We start from the raw sequence: 17876 nt of genomic DNA, 5'->3' as shown, positions 1-17876 counted from the left end.
CCTGGTCTACAGAGCCAGGACTACCAGAGCTACACAGAGAAACCATTTAGAAACAAACAACCCCACCCCGCCTCCCCCAAACAACCAAAACAAAACAAAACAAAAACCCAAACAAAAAACCCTTACTCTGGCTTCTCCTTTCTCTTATGCTGTTCTATTTTAATGTTTTAACCCATAGCAGTCATCACTTGTTTATTTATTATGTTTATTGTGGGTCATGAAAGATCTTATTGGGAGCTGGAGAGTAGGTCCAGGAGTTTAAAAGAACTGAATGATTGTCCAGAAGATTCAGGTTTGATTCCCAGCACTCACGTGGCAGCTCATAGCCACCTGCTAACTTCAGTTCCAGGGGATCTGATGCCCTCTTCTGGGCACTGCTACTGTTAATGATGTATAGATGTATGGGCAGGCAAAACACCAAACACATTTATGATATTAATGGATTACTACTCAGCAGAGAAAAACAATGACAGCATGAAATTTGAAGGCAAATGGATGGAACTAGAAAAAAATCATCCCGAGTGAGGTAACCCAAACCCAGAAGGACAAACATGGTATGTACTCACTCATAAGTGGATTCTAGATATAAAGCAAAGAACAATCAGACTGCAATCCACAGAACCACTGAGGCTATATATATATATATGTAGCATGGGGGACCCTAGGATGACTGTGGCTTATAAGTTTTGGTTTTACTCAATTACTGAGTAAGCCTCAATGAAACATTTCACTATTAAGATAAGAATTTATAATGTATCAAGCTGATAATAAAAAAAATTAAAAAATAAAAGAAAAATTTGAACTATAAAAAAAACCCAAACATTTTGCTAAAGTAAAAAGGGGGAACTAGGGACTCATCATTCCTCTCCACATTCTATTATTTCCTTTGTTTTATATATTTAAAAATTTTTATCAGTGGATTCTGCTGAAGTATCCGCTGCAGATAAGCACTAGAGGGCTCCTGTTGCAAATAAACCTCTGGAGAGATGGAAGGATCTTTCTACTGGCACTTGGAGGAGACCCAGTCTGGTATTGATATGGGCCCAGGGTTGTTTATGTCTTTCCTCAGGACAATGAGGTTCCTCTTTGGGTTCCTGAGCACTGTGTGTGCCTTGTGGCTGCTGCTGAAACCCAACATGGCAGTGACCTATTGGGCCTTCGTGGAAAAACTCTCCCCTTCTGGTGCCAATGGGATTGAGAGCCCAGTATGGCCAGCTTTGGCAAGCATTAATGTAAACCTAGGAACTGTAGCCATGTGGTTGGATTCTCCAGAAGATAATGTATGGTAACTGCTTTTTCAAGTATGTTTGAGAACGTGTCACCCAGAAACCTTGGAGATTAAGGGTAACCCTGAAGGTCACTGACCTCCATTTGTTAACAGCAGCATGCCAGCTAAGCCTTTTAATTTTCACAATCCTCTTCAAGCTGGTGTAGTACCTACTTTTCAGGAGTGGCTCTGTGCAACATTTATTGGCCTCCTGAAATTCATTTAGCCCCCTTTGAAGATACCTTAAAGTTTATGAGCCTGAATGTAGCCATTATGAGACCATTAGTTATGCTCCTTGTGAGCTGCCTGTTTTCTTTATGGTTCTTAGTTGTTCTTTTGCAGAGTTGCCAGCTGAAGTTCTGCTGGGATCAAGAAAAATGGGCCTTGGCGGTTCGTGTTCCTGGAGTTGTATCCATGCCAGTGGATGCCCACACGCTCCAGAAGAGAATCTGACATTGCTGCTGCCGTTGTTGCTGTTACAGCAGTGGCGGCCACCGCTGCTACTGTTTCTGGGATTACCATTTCATAATTGCTTTCTATAGCTGGCACAGTGGAGACCCTGGCAGCAAAAGTAGCTACCCCAGTTAGTTAATCTTCCATTCTATTGGACATAATAAAGTTAATTCAATAGTTATATACAGTTAGATTGGCTTTGAAAATTATAAATTTATAAACTCAAGTTCCATTTGCTTTTGGGATACCATCTTACAAGGTATCCAATTTGCAGTAGCCTTTAGCCTCCTGGCTATGGGTGGGATAGGACCTCTGTTGGTCTTTTCTGTGTTGAACACACAGATTGCAAGCCCAGTGCCACTTTGAGATCTTTGACAGCAGTTAACTGCAGCTCACACACGCTTGAGCCTGTATGATGAGTATTCAGAGATGGGCAATGCCTGGGGGACGCTCACCAACCTAAGACAGAGTGCCTGTGTGGCCTGGGCAGGTGTCTCCACGACGGGTAAGGCGACCTGCTGACTTCCCACACAACCTAAGTCAGAAGCTCATTTTTTAGTAAAAGGGGGACCTGCAGGGCCCTGGCCCCTGTTTTGGGTAACTGTTGCCTTGCTTGCTGACCTTGACCTTGATATCCTCCCTATGCTAATTCCCTGCCAGGTTCCACCCTCCTGAATGCTTAAGGTAAGTTTCTTGTCTGTATATCCTACATAATGGGCATTAAAAACTTAGATGCAAGATTGTAAAACATCGGTAGCGAACTTCTGCCCTCCAGGGTTCTCCCATTGTGCTGTAAGCCTGTATTTAAGACCTCTTCCCTCCTTCAATAAACGGCATCCGGCATTTAAATAAATAATAAATCAAAATTTTTCTTATGGGCAGAGAGTAAGCTCAAAGATCTTTAAACTAAAATTCAACAAAGCGCCAGGCAGTGGTGGTATATGCCTTTAATCCCAGCTCGGGACGCAGAGCCAGGCAGATCTCTGTGAGTTCTAGGTCAGCCTGGTCTACAGAGTGTGATCCAGGACAGGCACCAAAACTACACAGAGAAACCCTGTCCCAAAAACCAAAAAATAAAGAAATAAATAACTTAAACAAACAAACAAATAAAAATAAATCAACTAAGATAGTTATCACAGCAGTTATTAGTTGAGGGAAGGGTAATAAATAGAAGATACCAGTAAGGCCAAATTAACACCAGTACAATAAATGTAATAAAAGTTATTATTTAGTAACTTGAAAATCAGAAACCTGTAAACATGGTTTACTGCATAAGTAAAACACTGTGGTATAAGCCAACCCTAACTTGCAGCAGCCCCATTCTTAACCAGTAGTATCAAAGTGCTTAGCGAAAGAAACTATAATTGTCAAAAGTAAATCAAATTGACTTCCCACTTAGAAGTAAAACTGGTATATACTATTGGCAATGTAGCTGAGCTACAAATGGTATTGGCTGATAGTGTATCATAGATCTAAGTATGATGCGATAGATCACAAACACTCTTATTTCAAAAACTAAAAAGCTGTATAAATTACAAAAATCTACTTCTGGATACATGAAAGTGGGAGCTATGGAAGCTTCAAGGACCACATTACTGAAGTACCAGGAATATTTTTCCTTCTAGAATACATGTGTGTAGAGTGGTTCAGAGTAAGTAACTTTACTGGGCAATGGAGAAACAGAGAAGCAGATTTGAACAGTTGTGTGTAGACATGTGATATGTATATTAGGCAAAGAACTGACATTAGTAGTTAAAAAGCCACAGGTATCTCTAACACACAGTCCATTTTTTTAAGCATTTCCTAAGATTTTAAGGAAAAAGATAGGAGACTATGAGCTGGACAGAAAAGACAATATAAAACCAACATTTATAAAAAGTACAATAAAGCAATTAACCGGGCATTGGACACACCCTTGCAATTCCAGCAACAGGAAGTTGAATTAGAATTATAAATTCAAGTCCAGTTGATATAACTGGGCTACGTAACTGAAGTTTGTCTTAAAAAGAAGAGGCAGCAGCAAGAAATGATAGAGGGGCTGGAAAGATGGCTCAGGGTTAAGAGGAACTTGCTGCTCTTATGGAGGGAGGACCACAGTTCAGTTCCCAGCACCCACAACATGGCAGCTCACAACTCCAGTTCCAAGAGATCCAATGCCTTCTTCTTGCTTCTGAGGGCACTGCACATAAGTGATGCACTTACACACATACAGACAAACAGTCACCTACAGAAAGAGAACCAGGGGCTGAACACAATTTTAATAATCCCAGCACTCGGGAGGCAGAAGCAGGTGTATCTTCTGTGAGTTTGGTCTAAACAGTGAGTTCTAGGCTACAGCTAGGTTGACAGAGTACAACTCTGTTTAAAAATAAATAAAAAAGGAAAAAGTGAGGTGTATGTGGGTGTTGTGGGACAGGGGCAAGATGACCCAAATGACAACAGAAGCAGTTCCAGAAGTGGTAGGCCAGTGTGTGAGAACCCTCACTATTCAAGCACTTTATGGAAATGAATTAGCCCACACCTAATTCCAGCACTAGGAGTGAGGAGGAAGGACTGGTGGGAATTCAAGAGCAGGCTGAGCTCACAGTGAATTCCGGTCTGCCTTGGCCACAGAGTAAGGTCTTGCTGTTGTTAAAAAATAAAGAAATTAAAATCTAATTACATCAGCTTGTTGTGACAGTGCATGCTTAAAATTCCAAAATTCCTAGGGTGGCTCAGGAGAGAGGTTCATGAGGGCTGCTAGGGTTGCCTAAGTCTGACTCAAAAATAAAATAACAAACATCATCTAAAGGAAGGAAGAAGTGTGTTTCCTTGTGCATGTCAAATTACTGGATGCAGAAAAATTGCTGAAATTAGTGCTGGGATAGGCTGAGTACTCGCCTAGCACTCATGAGGCCCTGGGTTTAATCCTCAGCACCACTAAAGAAAAAGAGGTGTAGGTGAGGACAAGAGAATTTGAAAACCACAAAATAGCCATTTGGTAACCAGCATTTGAGAAACAGGGCTCAGGAGAACAGCTCAGTAGCACAGCACTTAAATGGTCTAGCATGTGAGAGGCTCCAGGTTAAAGATGGAGTGTGAGGTAGGGATGGATTTGCCTGGAGTGGTAGTGCATGTCTTTAAACCTAGCACTAAGGGGGCAGAGGCAGGCAGATCTCTACAAGTTCTAGGAAAGCTGGGACTACAAAGTGAGAACCTGCCTCACAGAATCAAATTTTTTTAAAAAGCAGAGAACATGAAATAAAACCTATGCTTCTGAGCCAGGCCTGGCTGGGCACACCTTTAATCCCAGTCCTCAGGAGACAGAGGCAGGCTGAGTTCCAGGACAGCCAGGCTACACAGAGAAACCTGTCTTCAACACCCCCTGCTCCTCCACCCAAACAGCTGCTTCTGGCCTAGAAGCTTGAAAAACTGGTTCACCAAAGACAAGAAAAATGGAAAACACTACATTTGCATGTATGTCCAAATGTTCAATTTTTTTCTTATAGCCTTTGTGTTACTTTGTTTGAAACAGTGTTTCCCTTTGTGCCCCTGGCTATCCTGGAAGTCTATGCAGATAAGGCCAGCCTCACCTCAAAGACTCACCAGCCTCTGCCCCCTGAGTGCTGGGAATAATAGTGATGTCATAATGTCCAGCTGTAAATTGTTTTATATACTGAAATTTTAATATTTTCCTTTTAAAAAAATAATTTATTAATTTTTATTTTTATGTGCATTGGTGTTTTGCCTGCACGTATGTCTGTGTGAAGATGTCAGATCTTGGAATCACAGACAGTTGTGAGCTGCCATGTGGGTACTGGGAATTGAACCCAGGTCCTCTGAAAGAGCAGTCGGTGCTCTTAACCACTGAGCCATCTCTCCAGCCCATATACTGAAATTTTATGGTATCTAAGCAACAATAAATATTTCTACAGAATTCTCAACTGTAAATAAGCCATTTTGAAACATTTGCCTAGAAGGTCTTTATGTTTAAGAGAAAACAATAGTATTATCGATTCTCTGCCTATCTCATTTAGGGTCTTGCTAAAATTACTCTGTTCAAAACTTAAATTGAAGGGGCTGGGGATTTAGCTCAGTGGTAGAGCACTTGCCTAGCAAGCGCAAGGACCTGGGTTCTGTCCTCAGCTCTGGAAAAGAAAATAAAAAATAATAAAAACTTAAATTGAGATATTTTCTGTTCCTTTTATTCTACTAGTTTTTAAAAATTACTTCCATTTAGTGCTTTTGGAAAACTCAAGTCGAAACATGATCCTGGGAAAGTATGGAATAGACACTGTCACTATCTAGGAAAAGATAAATCCAACTAAAGGCTATACTTTTTAACTCTAGTTATGAAACAGACTCAAGAATGATAGCAAAATCTATGACTAAAGGAAATGATAACTGCCTATTCCACAGGCATTTTATATCTACTCATTAAAAACACAAAGAAGAATATCAATTAAAAAGATCTGTACCGTGAAAAACAGAACTCTAATTGCTTTTTCAGACATTCTTTTAAGTCTTCTGTAGAAATTGTTGAACTGCTTTCTCCTGATGGCAGAAAACAAGAGGGAGAAAACTGTTGGTTATCAAAGGTGAAACTTATACAATATATATATTTGTGTGTGTATATATATATTCAGAAGTTACAGAGTAGCCACCAATTAAAATGTACCACAAAACTGTATTTTTAAATCAAGTCTAATTTCTTTCAACTTATACTTTTTTCAGCAATACTTCATATTGACTGAAGAATTATTTTATTGAGCTGGGGCTGAACTCCGAAATACAGTGATAAGAGTATTCACCTAACACATGTGTGGCAATGGATTCAATATGCAGATTTGTCACATACATATTTCATACATGTAAGGGCTGGGAAATGCTCAGTCAGTAAAGTGCTTGCCACACAAGAATGACCCCAAGTTCAATTCCCAGAAGGAACACTAAAAAGCCAGATGTGATGACACCATAGTGCACACTTATAATTCTAGCAGTACCAGGGAGGAGAAATCATGAGATCCCTGGGGCTCTCTAGCCAGCCAGCATAACCTAACGGGTGAGCCCTAAGCCAATGAGAGACCTTGTCTCAAAAACACAAGCTCACGCACTTCACTAAGAAATAACAAAGGACTATTAATACTGAAAGCATTTGACTACTATGTTGTTAAACATTGCCCTGATCTGATTGTAAAATTTTGAGAGGCAGGCAAATCTCTGAGTTTGAGGCCAGCCTGGTCTACAAAGTGAGTTCCAAGACAGCCAGTTAACATAGAGACCCTGTTTCAAAAATAAAAAACAAAATAAAAAGTGAAAAGCACCCAGTTCTTCAATGGAAACTCAAAACAAACAAAAAAGCAGCCCAAACATAATGAGTGGTGATCTAAATTTGAAGACAGGAAATAAAGTGGGATATATTGGGTTTATGTAACTGTATCTGTTTTACTAGCAATAGATCCAGTGTGAGTCTTGCTCTTTTTATATCTTTTTTCTTCATTTCTTGATTTTTGTTTGGTTGGTTGGTTTTGACTTTTTTGAGACAGCATTTCATGTTAAACAAACTTCAAACTCACTATGTGGGCAAGCATGACCTTGAACTCCTAACTTTTCTGCCTCTACTGTCAAGTGCTGAGATTCTATTGCACAGGGTAGGCCTCACTATGTAGCCCAGGCAGGCTTTAAAACACACGAAGCTTCCCCACCTGCCTAGAGCATATGGGATCTCAGAGTGTATGTTCCATGTGTGCGTGGAGGCCAGAAAGAAGTGCATGTCTGCTGTCTGTCCTCTACAATTCTCCACCTTAGTCTGAGACAAGATCTCTCACTGCACCTGCTATGGTGACTGGCTAGGAAGTGCCCAGGATCTGCCTGTCCCTGCTAACTAGTACTGTCGTCTAACATGGGGTTAGACGCAAACCTACCATGCTTAGCTTGTACAAGGGCACTGGGAATTGGGACCTAGGTCCTCCAGCAAGTCCTTCACACACTGAGCACTTCCTCTTCTTAAAAATGACTAGTTGCTAACCTTAAATATATAGTAATAAATTAACTTTATCAGTAGCGAAGGTTTCCCATTCTAAGTACATAGAATATTTTCTTTCTTCTTCCTTTTTTCTTTTGTTTTGAGGCAGGGTTTCTCTGTATAGCCCTGGCTGTCCTAAAACATGCTTTGTAAACCAGGCTGGCCTTGAATTCAGAGATCCTCCTGCCTCTGCCTCCCAAGCACTGGACTAAAGGCGTGCGCCACCACTGCCCTGATATTATATGCAATCTTTAAACATTGTTTTTTCACTTTATTATTTTATGTATATGAGTGTTTTGTCTACATGTATGCCTTTGCATCACATTTGACCCTGCTGTTGGAGGTCAGAACAGGACCTAGAACCTAGGTCAGAATCAGCTCCCCTAGAACTGGAGTTATGGATGGTTTCTGAGCCTCCATGTGGGTGCTAGGAACCAAACCCAGGTTCCCTGGAAGAGTGCTATTAACTAATGAACCATCCCTCTCAGGCCCTGTGGAATACTGTTTAAAAAAAATTATAGAGGGGTGTGATGGCACAGGCCTTTAATCCCAGCACTCAAGAGGCAGAGGCAGGAGGATATCTGTGAGTTCAAGGCCTTTGAACTTACACTGTCTACAAAGCAAGTTCTAGGACAGCCAAGGTTACAGAGAAACCCTGTCTGGAAAAACAAAAAACAAAAACTAGCAAACAAACAAAAAACTATTGTGGGATGGAGAGGTTAACTCAGAAGTTAAAAAGAGTGTGAGTTCCTTTTGCAGAAGATCCAAATTTAGTTACCAGCAGCCAAGTTGGGTGCCTCACAACCATGTGTAACTCAAATTCCAGGTAGATGCAACCCTACAGCCTCCACAGGCACACATATCTAGAAGACACACACACATATACACATTACTAAAGAAAAAGTGTGTGTGTGAGAGAGAAAATGTGTGTAGGCATGTATGTGGCACCAAAGGACAACTTTGTAGGGTTGGCTCTTTTCATCTACCTGTATGTGGGTTCTAGAAATTGAACTTGGTGTGGCAAAGCACCAATACCCCCATGAGCTTTTCACCTGGATATGTAATCTTTTATATGGAAGTGACCTATCCAAATGCTAACTAAATGAACAACAATTTACTTCACTTTCAATGTCATTTATAGGAAGCTCATTCAAACAAACGAGCTGCACCACATCATTTACCAAGTCTATATTCAAAAGTCTATATAAAAGTAGCTAATTGCTATCTATAATATGACCATAGATTGAAAGGAGACATCACTTCATTTTTTTTTAATTTATTCCTAAAAATCAATGAATTAATTAATTAACTAATCATGCCTGTGAACCACATATGCATGCCTGGTGCCAGCAGAGGCAAGAGAGCACTGGATCCTCTGGAACTACAGCTCCAGACTGCAGGGCCTCATAGGTGTTGGGAGTTGAACTCAGAGCAACCATGCTCTTAACCACTCAGCCATCTCTCCAGTCTGTGGACTCATCCCTTCATATAGGAAGACCAACCCCACACACCTCACAAATTACCTTATAAGTCAAAAGACTTTTTAGAAATCTAGCTTGGGGCTGAGAGATGCTCACTGGGTTGGAGCCAGCATAAGGAACTGAACTCAGATTCTAAGCACCCAAGTAAAAAGCTAAGCATGGCTGCCTGTGCCTATAACCTCAGTATACATGGGCACACTCATGGATGCATGCTCACACCACACACACACACACACACACACACACAAACAAGTAATTGAAGCCAGGAATGGTAGTGAACATCTTTAATTCCTTCAGTACTTTGGAGGAAGGCACATCTGAGTTTAAAGCCAGCCAAGGCTACATACATAGTAAGACATGGCTTCACGAGGAAGAGGAATAATTGAAGACAATTATTTATAGATCTTGTTCTAAGTCACAGGGCTCCTTCAGGCAGAAAGAGATATACCTACTCCATATAACAATTTTCCAAAATACCCTCGAAAAATAAAGTTAGACAGTCACAATCTCACAATCTATGGTTCACTTCAGTTCCCTTTAAATTTCCTTTTTTTTGGGACAGGGTTTCTCTGTGTAGCTTTGCGCCTTTCCTGGAACTCACTTTGGAGACCAGGCTGGCCTCAAACTCAGAGATCTGCCTGGCTCTGCCTCAAAAGAGCTGGGATTAAAGGTGTGCGCTACCACTGCCCACATTTCCATTTTTATGGCTAGAGAGATGGTTCAGCAGTTAAGAGCATGCACTGCATGTACCAAAGAAGAAACCATGATTGGGTCCCAGCACCTATGTTGGGTGGTTCACAACTAACAGTAATTCCAGCTCCAGTGGTGGCCTTTGGGGGCTTGTGAACATACACAGCCATAATTTTTTGAAAAATGAAAAATACATCTGAAATGTTTTTCAACCACTTTAAATCATATTGATTACTATTCCATATTGGTTTGATCAATGTGGGGGGAAAAAGATGCAAAGAGAAACTCTGTAGTTAATGTTAAAGAGGGACTCCTTTTTTTGCCCAAGCTAGCCTCAAACTCTCAATCCAGTTGCCTCTGCCCACCTGATATATCCCCCTGATCCCTGACAGGATTTCTCTGTGCAGCCCTGGTTGTCCTGGAACTTGCCCTGTAGACCAGGCTGGCCTCAAACTCAGAGATGTGCCTGCTTCTGCCTCTCAAGTGTTAGGATTAAAGGTATGCACTGCCACTGCTCGGCTTAATATAAATATTTAATATTTATATAAATATATAAATATAAAATATTTAAATAATATATAAATATAAATAAATATTTATATAAATATATAAATATTTATATAAATATATAAATATTTCCTTAAAATTAATCTCTGAAATAAATGTTTAAAATAAATTTCATGCTGACAAAGTGGTTGAAAACTTGCTAAAACTACAATTGATCTCAACTAATCAACAGAGAAACTTAGAACTTTTGAAAATCGAATCTCTCTTTACTTTCTCTTGATATCTTTAATGTCAACTTTTCTTTAACAGGATTTCACAAAGATTCTTCCTCTACAAATTTTACTTCTGGTTACTAGCCAACCGTATTTTTTAACAATCACCTAATAGTTGTTTGATATAAGCTTCTTTAAAACAAAACAAAAAGAAAAACCCCAAATTGATTAATGATGGGAGGTGAGCTAAGGATAATAAATTCTCATTTTAGCAATAAAAACACAAAGATTACCAGAAACATCATATATTTGGTAACCCAGATCTTCAGGTCCTAAAATCATTCCATCAGCTGACTCTTCGATGTCTGTAGTATTTCTTGTGGGCTCACAAGCTGGAGAATACATTACTTCATATTCCTTGCACATATCTTCTGAAAGTTCTGTACTACCTGTTTTTAAGAAAGGGTATTGAAATTATTTAATCCCAGCTTCTGGAACCTTGAGTCACAGTCTCTAAAAAATTTCAAAGAACTGTACTAGTTGGAGAAATGTCCCCATGGCTTATGTTATTTCTGAAGGGAGACAAGTTTTGACAGTTATGGATAAGCTGGCACTTTATGTATTTGACTGCTGGTGTAACTCCTTTGCTCACTTTTCTGGAAACATTATACACTGTGATAGGTTATCACTTTTCATGATTTCTACTCTAAAGATGAAGGAAATAAGCACTCCAGGTTAATTGCTCAAGGCCAGTGAGTTAATACATCTGATGACAGACCCAAACAAATCTTCTAAGAAGTTATAAATGATATACTATAAATGGGCTAGATGCTGACTCAAAAATACACATACGCCAGGCAGATCACTGTGAGTTCAAAGAGGCCAGCCTGGTCTACAGAGCGAGATCCAGGACAGGCACCAAAACACAGAGAAATTAAAAAAAACAAAAAACAAAACACACACACACACACACACAACTTGAAATTAGTGACGATTCATATAATGTATAAAAAAAGAATTATAGACAAACTATGATGCTAAGCATTCACATATACATTTCATCAAATCTTGGTTTGAATCTGAAAAGTGCCCCCAGTGTTTGAGACAAAAGTCTGGCCCCAGTGTACAATGTTTATATGTGAGAGTCTGGATAGTAAACTGTGACTCCCTCCATCAATCTGTCCATCTGCTCAGGAGCTCCAAACCCTAGGAGCCCTTTGGAAATGATGGCATCTTAAGAGGTGGGACCAAACTGAAGGGAAGAACTTTGAGGTGGCATGTCCCAAGCTCGCTCTTTCCTCTCAGGTTCTTCGAGGGTTACATGACATTAGCAATTCTGTTCTACCAGGAGACCCCCAGTCATGCTATTTTGCCACCCTAAATGCCCAAAGTGATGGGACCAAGTTACTATGAACTGAAACCTCATGAGCCAAAGTAAATCTTTCCTCCTTAAAAGTTGACTTTTCTTACATACATTTTGTTCAGCAACAAAATGTTAATCAATCAACACATCAAATAATCAAAGGCTATCTCAAACCTGTTTGAGCCGATTTGACCATACATTTAACCAAAATGTAATTTTTTTTCCAATAAATACTTACCCTCAGGATGAGATCCAGATGTGGCTGCAGTTTCATGCCAAGAGCTTTCAGTTACAGGAGTGCCATCAGGATTTCCAGAAGGAAGTTCTTGCCATACTTTGGCATTAGGATTTAAACCAGTGCCTTTAGATGTTACCTGCTAAACAATCAAAAGATCTGTGTAAATTTAGATCAGGGCTTTTCTACTACCATTTGAAAGAAACACACACACACACACACACACACACACACACACACACACACACACAGTAACACTAACAGACTAATGGTCTCAACTACTCAGCTCAAGCTGTCTTCCTCTTTGTCTTCTTCCTAAGTGTCAGGATTACAAGTATGTACTACCACACCCAGCCAAACATCTATGTGATCTATGTAAAAATATAAAACTTTAAAAGTAATTGACCTGAAATAATCATTTCAGATTTCCATGTGAAATATGGCTATCCATGTAATAAAAAATATACATCTGTATAAAACTTTTTTTTAAATTGTGGAGATAGGGTCTCACTATGTAGCCCAGGCTGGTTTGGAACTCCTCAAAGATCTGTCTGCCTGTATCTCCTGAGTCTGGCATTCTTTAATACCATGTCTGGCCCTTTTTAAAATACTGCCTAAGCAGGCAGAGGCCCAGGATAATCCCACACTTGGTAGATAAAGGCAAGAGGATCAGAAGTTCAAGGCTGGCATCAACTAACTAGTTTAAGGTCAGGCTGGGCCACATGAGATACTATTTCAAAATAACAAACAAAAAATGTTAAAAATAAATTAAGAAAATATTATTGTATCCCAACCTACTTGAAAATGTCAAGAATTTTATTATTAAAAGTATTCACATACCTAAAATGTATCTAAAAGCAATGCTTTTAGTTGTTCGTTGAAATTTTCAGAATACATGTTTTTATTACTAAGTAATGTCAGATTTCTAAGGCTGAATGATTCACTCAATGGAAATTCTATCCTAAGACAAAAGAAAATGATCTGCTTGGTATAGGGCACTGGATCTCCTGAAACTGGTGGTGGGAACAAAATCCAGGTTCTCTGCAAAAATAGTAAGCACTCTTAGCTGTTGAAGCACCTCTCCAGCCCTCTTCTAATGTTCAATTATCTATTTATTTACTGTATGTGTGTGTGTGCAGAGATCAGAAGATAATGTGACAGAGTTGGTTCTCTTTCAACCATGTGAGTCCTGGGAATCAAACTCAGGTTGCTTATTGGCAAATGCCTTACCTGCTAAACTGTCTTACCAACCCTTCGTTTAAAAATCTTTTTTTTTTTTTTTTTTTTTTTTTTTTTTTTTTTTTTTTTCTCGAGACAGGGTTTCTCTGTGTAGCTTTGCACCTTTCCTGGAACTCACTTGGTAGCCCAGGCTGGCCTCAAACTCACAGAGATCCGCCTGGCTCTGCCTCCCAAGTGCTGGGATTAAAGGCATGCGCCCAGCTAAAAATCTTTTATTAGTGTCTGTCTGTCTGTCTGTCTGTCTGTCTCTCTGCTTGCCTGTTTCTAGGAGGTCTGGCTGTCTTTCCTACATTATATCATGGATTTCTCCCATACTCTTCTAATGAACCAATCTTTTACTTGAGTTTCTCCAAGTGATTGATCTTCAATGAAAGAATATTATTTCATTACACTCTATTGTTTGCAATATATATATATTTCAAAACAGAATTTCTCTGTGCAGCCCTGGATGTCCTGTAACTCACTATGTAGACCAGGCTGGCCTTGAACCCTGAGGTCCACCTGCCTCTGCCTCCTGAATGCTGAGATTAAAGGTATTTTTGTTTTGTTTGTTTGTTTGTTTTTAAGATTTATTTATTATGTATACAGTGTTTGTTCTGTTTGCATGTATCCTTGCCAGAAGAGGGCACCAGATCTCATTACAGATGGTTGTGAGTCACTATGTGGTTGCTGGGAATTGAACTCAGGGCCTCTGGAAGAGCAGCCAGTGCTCTTAACCTCTGAGCCATCTCTCCAGCCGAGATTAAAGGTATGTGCCACCACTGCCCAGCTTTATTTCTTAACTGCTTTCTTTTATCAACTGAAAAAAAAGTCATGGGGAAGGGAAAATGGCTTAGAAGTAAATGACTTGTCATGCCTGACAACTTGAATTTGATCCCTGGAACCTGCATAAAATTACAAAGAGAGAACTGACACAAAGTTGTCCTTTGACCTCCACACAAGCACCATGGCACATACGAACACACACTTCAATACCACACACACACCAATAGTAATACATTTTTTTTTTTTAAGTTTTGAAACTAAATCTGGAGGGAGATGGTTCAGGTATACTGTGTGCCATGTCTAAGTTCACTCACATTTTAAGAACAGTACTTAAGGACTCCCCACCACTTTGCCATTAGTTACTGATTTAGAGTTGGTTAGTGATTGTGAATTTAGTTACAGAATAATTTTTGACAGCAAAACTACAAAGAATTTGTGCTAGCCTAGGTACCCTCAGGGAAATTAAAAACTTGCTGGTATTGTTACCACTGAAGCACTGGGGCTGAACTCAGCCATTATGCACACATGGAATACACACTAAGGAAGCATTTACCACTAGAGCTATACGTTGGTCTAGTTTTATTTTAAAATAAGGTTTCGCTTGGCCTCCAACTCTGAACACTGTCTACATCTCTGGGGTTCTCACTGCATGCCATCACACTTGGTCAGCTCTTCTCCCTCCTCTGCCACACTGCTGCTTCCCTCCCTCCTTTCCATTTAGCCAGGTAGGTGTGTGGGGCTTCCTACATGCCAGGCAAACACTCTACATCCCAGACCTTGAAGCATTCAAAAAAAGAAAAATCCATGTATTTACATACTTAATCCTCCTTTCCCCCTTCAAGTCTATCCTCATCCCTGAAGACAGCAGACAGTAAGAACACATTCTCAATGTAGCCTAATAATTACTATTTAAACATAAAACAACTGATTCTCTAGATTGTATCTGAATTCAAAACTCACACTCAAATCTAGGATATGAATAGTCCTGGGAAATTTTCTGAATTGAATCTTAATCATAAATGAAGTAAGAATTTTTATTTTATTGACAAGGTCTCCCTATATAGTCTTGGCTGGCCTGGAGCTCACTATGTAGACCAAGTCAACACTGGAACTCAAAAAGATCTGCCTGCTTCTGCCCTGAGTGATGAGATTAAAATTAAGCAATTAAGCACTACCACACCTAGCAGAATTGTTTATTTAAAAAAAAAAAAAAATCTGGGCATGGAGGTTTACCTGTAATAACAGCATTGGAAGATGGAAGTGGAGCACCAAAAAAGCACAAGAAAAGCTTTACCTACAGAGCAAGCTTGAGGCCATCTTGGACTAAATGAGATCTTGTCTCAAAAAATAAAAGGAGTCAGGCATGGTACAAGCCTTTAATCCCTGTACTGGGGATATTTTTTTTTCCTTTGAGTTCCAGATCAGTCAGGGCTACATAGCAAAACTCTGTCTGTCTGTCTTGTGTGCTCTCTCTCTCTTTAAATAATAAACAGGTAATAATTAATCCTTGAAAGGCACTAACAGTATAAAATTCCACATCCTTTTTTTTTTTAATAAAGCATACTAACTTTTTAAAAAATACTAATTAGCTTGGTGTGGTGGTATATGAATTTAGTCCCAGCATTTAGGAAGTAAAGACAGATAGATCTATGTGAGCTGGGGTTAGTCTGGTCTGGACAGGCAATTCCATGTCACCCAGGGTTGCTCAAACAACAAACCTCTTTACTGTATGTATGTTTCTGAGGGATATGCATGTCCCATGGTGTGTGTGGAAATCAGAGTACAACCTATAGGAATTGGTTCTTTTCAAACTTGTCAAGCTTGGTGACAAGTGCCTTCACTCACTGAGCCATCTTGTCAGCCCAGCAGGCCTTCAAAGGTATACCATATACACACTAATTTATTCTACCATAGTAACTTCAAGGTAAAGGTAAAGGCTATCAACTACCGGAAATTAACTTCTAAAAGAAAAAAAGACACCAGAAAAATCACAAAATACAGATTACAGAATAACATAAAATGTCAACAAGAAGAAAAAAAAGTACTAGAAAAATAAAAACCAAGATGCACACACATGGGGCCAGGCAAGATGAACGGCTCAACAGGTGAAGCGATTTGCTGCCAACCCCACGTTCAATTCTAGACTCACATTGTACAAGAGAACTAACTCATGAACGTTGTCCTCTCACCTCCACCCACGCACCACGGCATGTACTCATCACTCTATACACAAAAATTAATACACACAGGGCTGGCAAGATGGCCAAGTGAGTAAAGGTACTTGGCACCCAATGATGATCTGTGCTCTATCCCCAAGGCTCACACGATGTGGAAAACACACTACTGCAAGTTGTCCACTGACCTTATGGCATGTGTAGCAATCCTCCAAATAAATAAATATTTTAAAAAGAGCAGGGACTACAGAGACGACCCAAGTTTGGTTTCCAATATTCATCAGGCAGCTCACAACTACCTGTAACTCCAGCTACAGGGAACCCATAGTCTCTTCTAGCCTTTCCTGGCACCTATACACATGTGGCACACATGTTCACATACAGTATTCTCTCTCTCACATACACACACATAAAAGTGAATGAGAAGAAAAAAGACTCTCATGTAAGGCAAGCACTTTATTTCTCTCTCTCTCTCTCTCTCTCTCTCTCTCTCTCTCTCTCTCTCTCTCTCTCTCAAATATCCCATCAACTGTCCTTCTTTAAAGCGTTACTTCATGGTTGCTTAATTGATGTCAATGATATGGTGGGGATGTAATTACTATTTAAGTTTGGAATCTTTTTGCTGCTGTTTTAAGACAGGGTTTCTCTGTGTAGTTCTGGCTGTCTTGGATCTCACTCTGTAGACCAGGCAGCCCAGCTAACTATGGAATCTTTTTAACTTCTTGTACTGAGCCCTGAAATGTAGTATGTCTTTCATTGATTGTACACAATTCTCAGAAATATCTCTTCAAATACTGTCTCTCTGCCACAACTACTTTATTACTTCCTTCTGGAACTCCAATACAATATACATACACCTTCTCATTCCTGCTCCATCTATTCCATGCACCAACCTTTTATAATTTCTGTCCTTCTAATTGTAAAATTCTTCCTCCAACTCTCAGAAAAAGCCTCAAGACTTAGTTACTTAGTCCTGACTGGCCTAAAACTTCAAAAACCTGTATATATCTGTTTTCAGAATTCTGAAATTACAGGCATGTACCACCATGCTAGGCTTTGCATTCTAAGCAATTTCTTGGTATCTTCTTTCAGTTCAGCAATTGTCTAAGTTTTTTTTTCTAAGATGCTGCCCAACTTATCCAGTAAGTCTCTAAAGCCTGGGTTTTTGGCATTTTATTTGTGGGGGGAAAAATGGAAATTATGCTTAAATGGGCTCTTATGGAAAAAATGTCTGAAATCGCCTTAAATTCTCATTCATTCTCTCTCTCTCTCTCTCTCTCTCTCTCTCTCTCTCTCTCTCTCTCTCTCTCTGGTCTTTGATAGCCTGGCCTTCATCTTGCTATGTAGTTGAGAATGGCTTTGAATTCCATGATCCATGCTCAGCTACTTTACATTTTTAATTTATGGTTTGGGGAAACAATAGGGTATGGATTTTAGCCATATTCCATGGGGGTAGGGAGAGACTAGGATTAGAATTATTATTAAA

The 17876-nt window shown here is 39.6% G+C and overlaps 1 protein-coding gene across 5 annotated transcripts in view; it reads right to left on the bottom strand.

Moving 5' to 3' along the window:
- Positions 1-17876, bottom strand: part of Larp4 (La ribonucleoprotein 4) — a 65563-nt gene that overhangs the window by 26750 nt on the left and 20937 nt on the right. For 2 of the 5 annotated variants that reach the window (XM_042265233.2, XM_076556824.1), the window contains 3 exons: positions 12216-12354; positions 10908-11063; positions 6178-6253 (listed from right to left, as the gene is read on the bottom strand). In XM_042265233.2, the coding sequence (XP_042121167.1) occupies positions 6178-6253; positions 10908-11063; positions 12216-12354 (371 nt within the window). The remainder of the gene's footprint in view (positions 1-6177; positions 6254-10907; positions 11064-12215; positions 12355-17876) is intronic. The other 3 variants (XM_076556822.1, XM_076556820.1, XM_076556823.1) reach the window with 2 other exon arrangements.

This window comes from Peromyscus maniculatus, chromosome 20 (assembly GCF_049852395.1).
Source record: "Peromyscus maniculatus bairdii isolate BWxNUB_F1_BW_parent chromosome 20, HU_Pman_BW_mat_3.1, whole genome shotgun sequence".
In the NCBI taxonomy this organism is placed as follows: Eukaryota; Metazoa; Chordata; class Mammalia; order Rodentia; family Cricetidae; genus Peromyscus; species Peromyscus maniculatus.
Note: the sequence above shows the minus strand (reverse complement) of the source record. Positions and strands in the feature narration are given on the sequence as shown.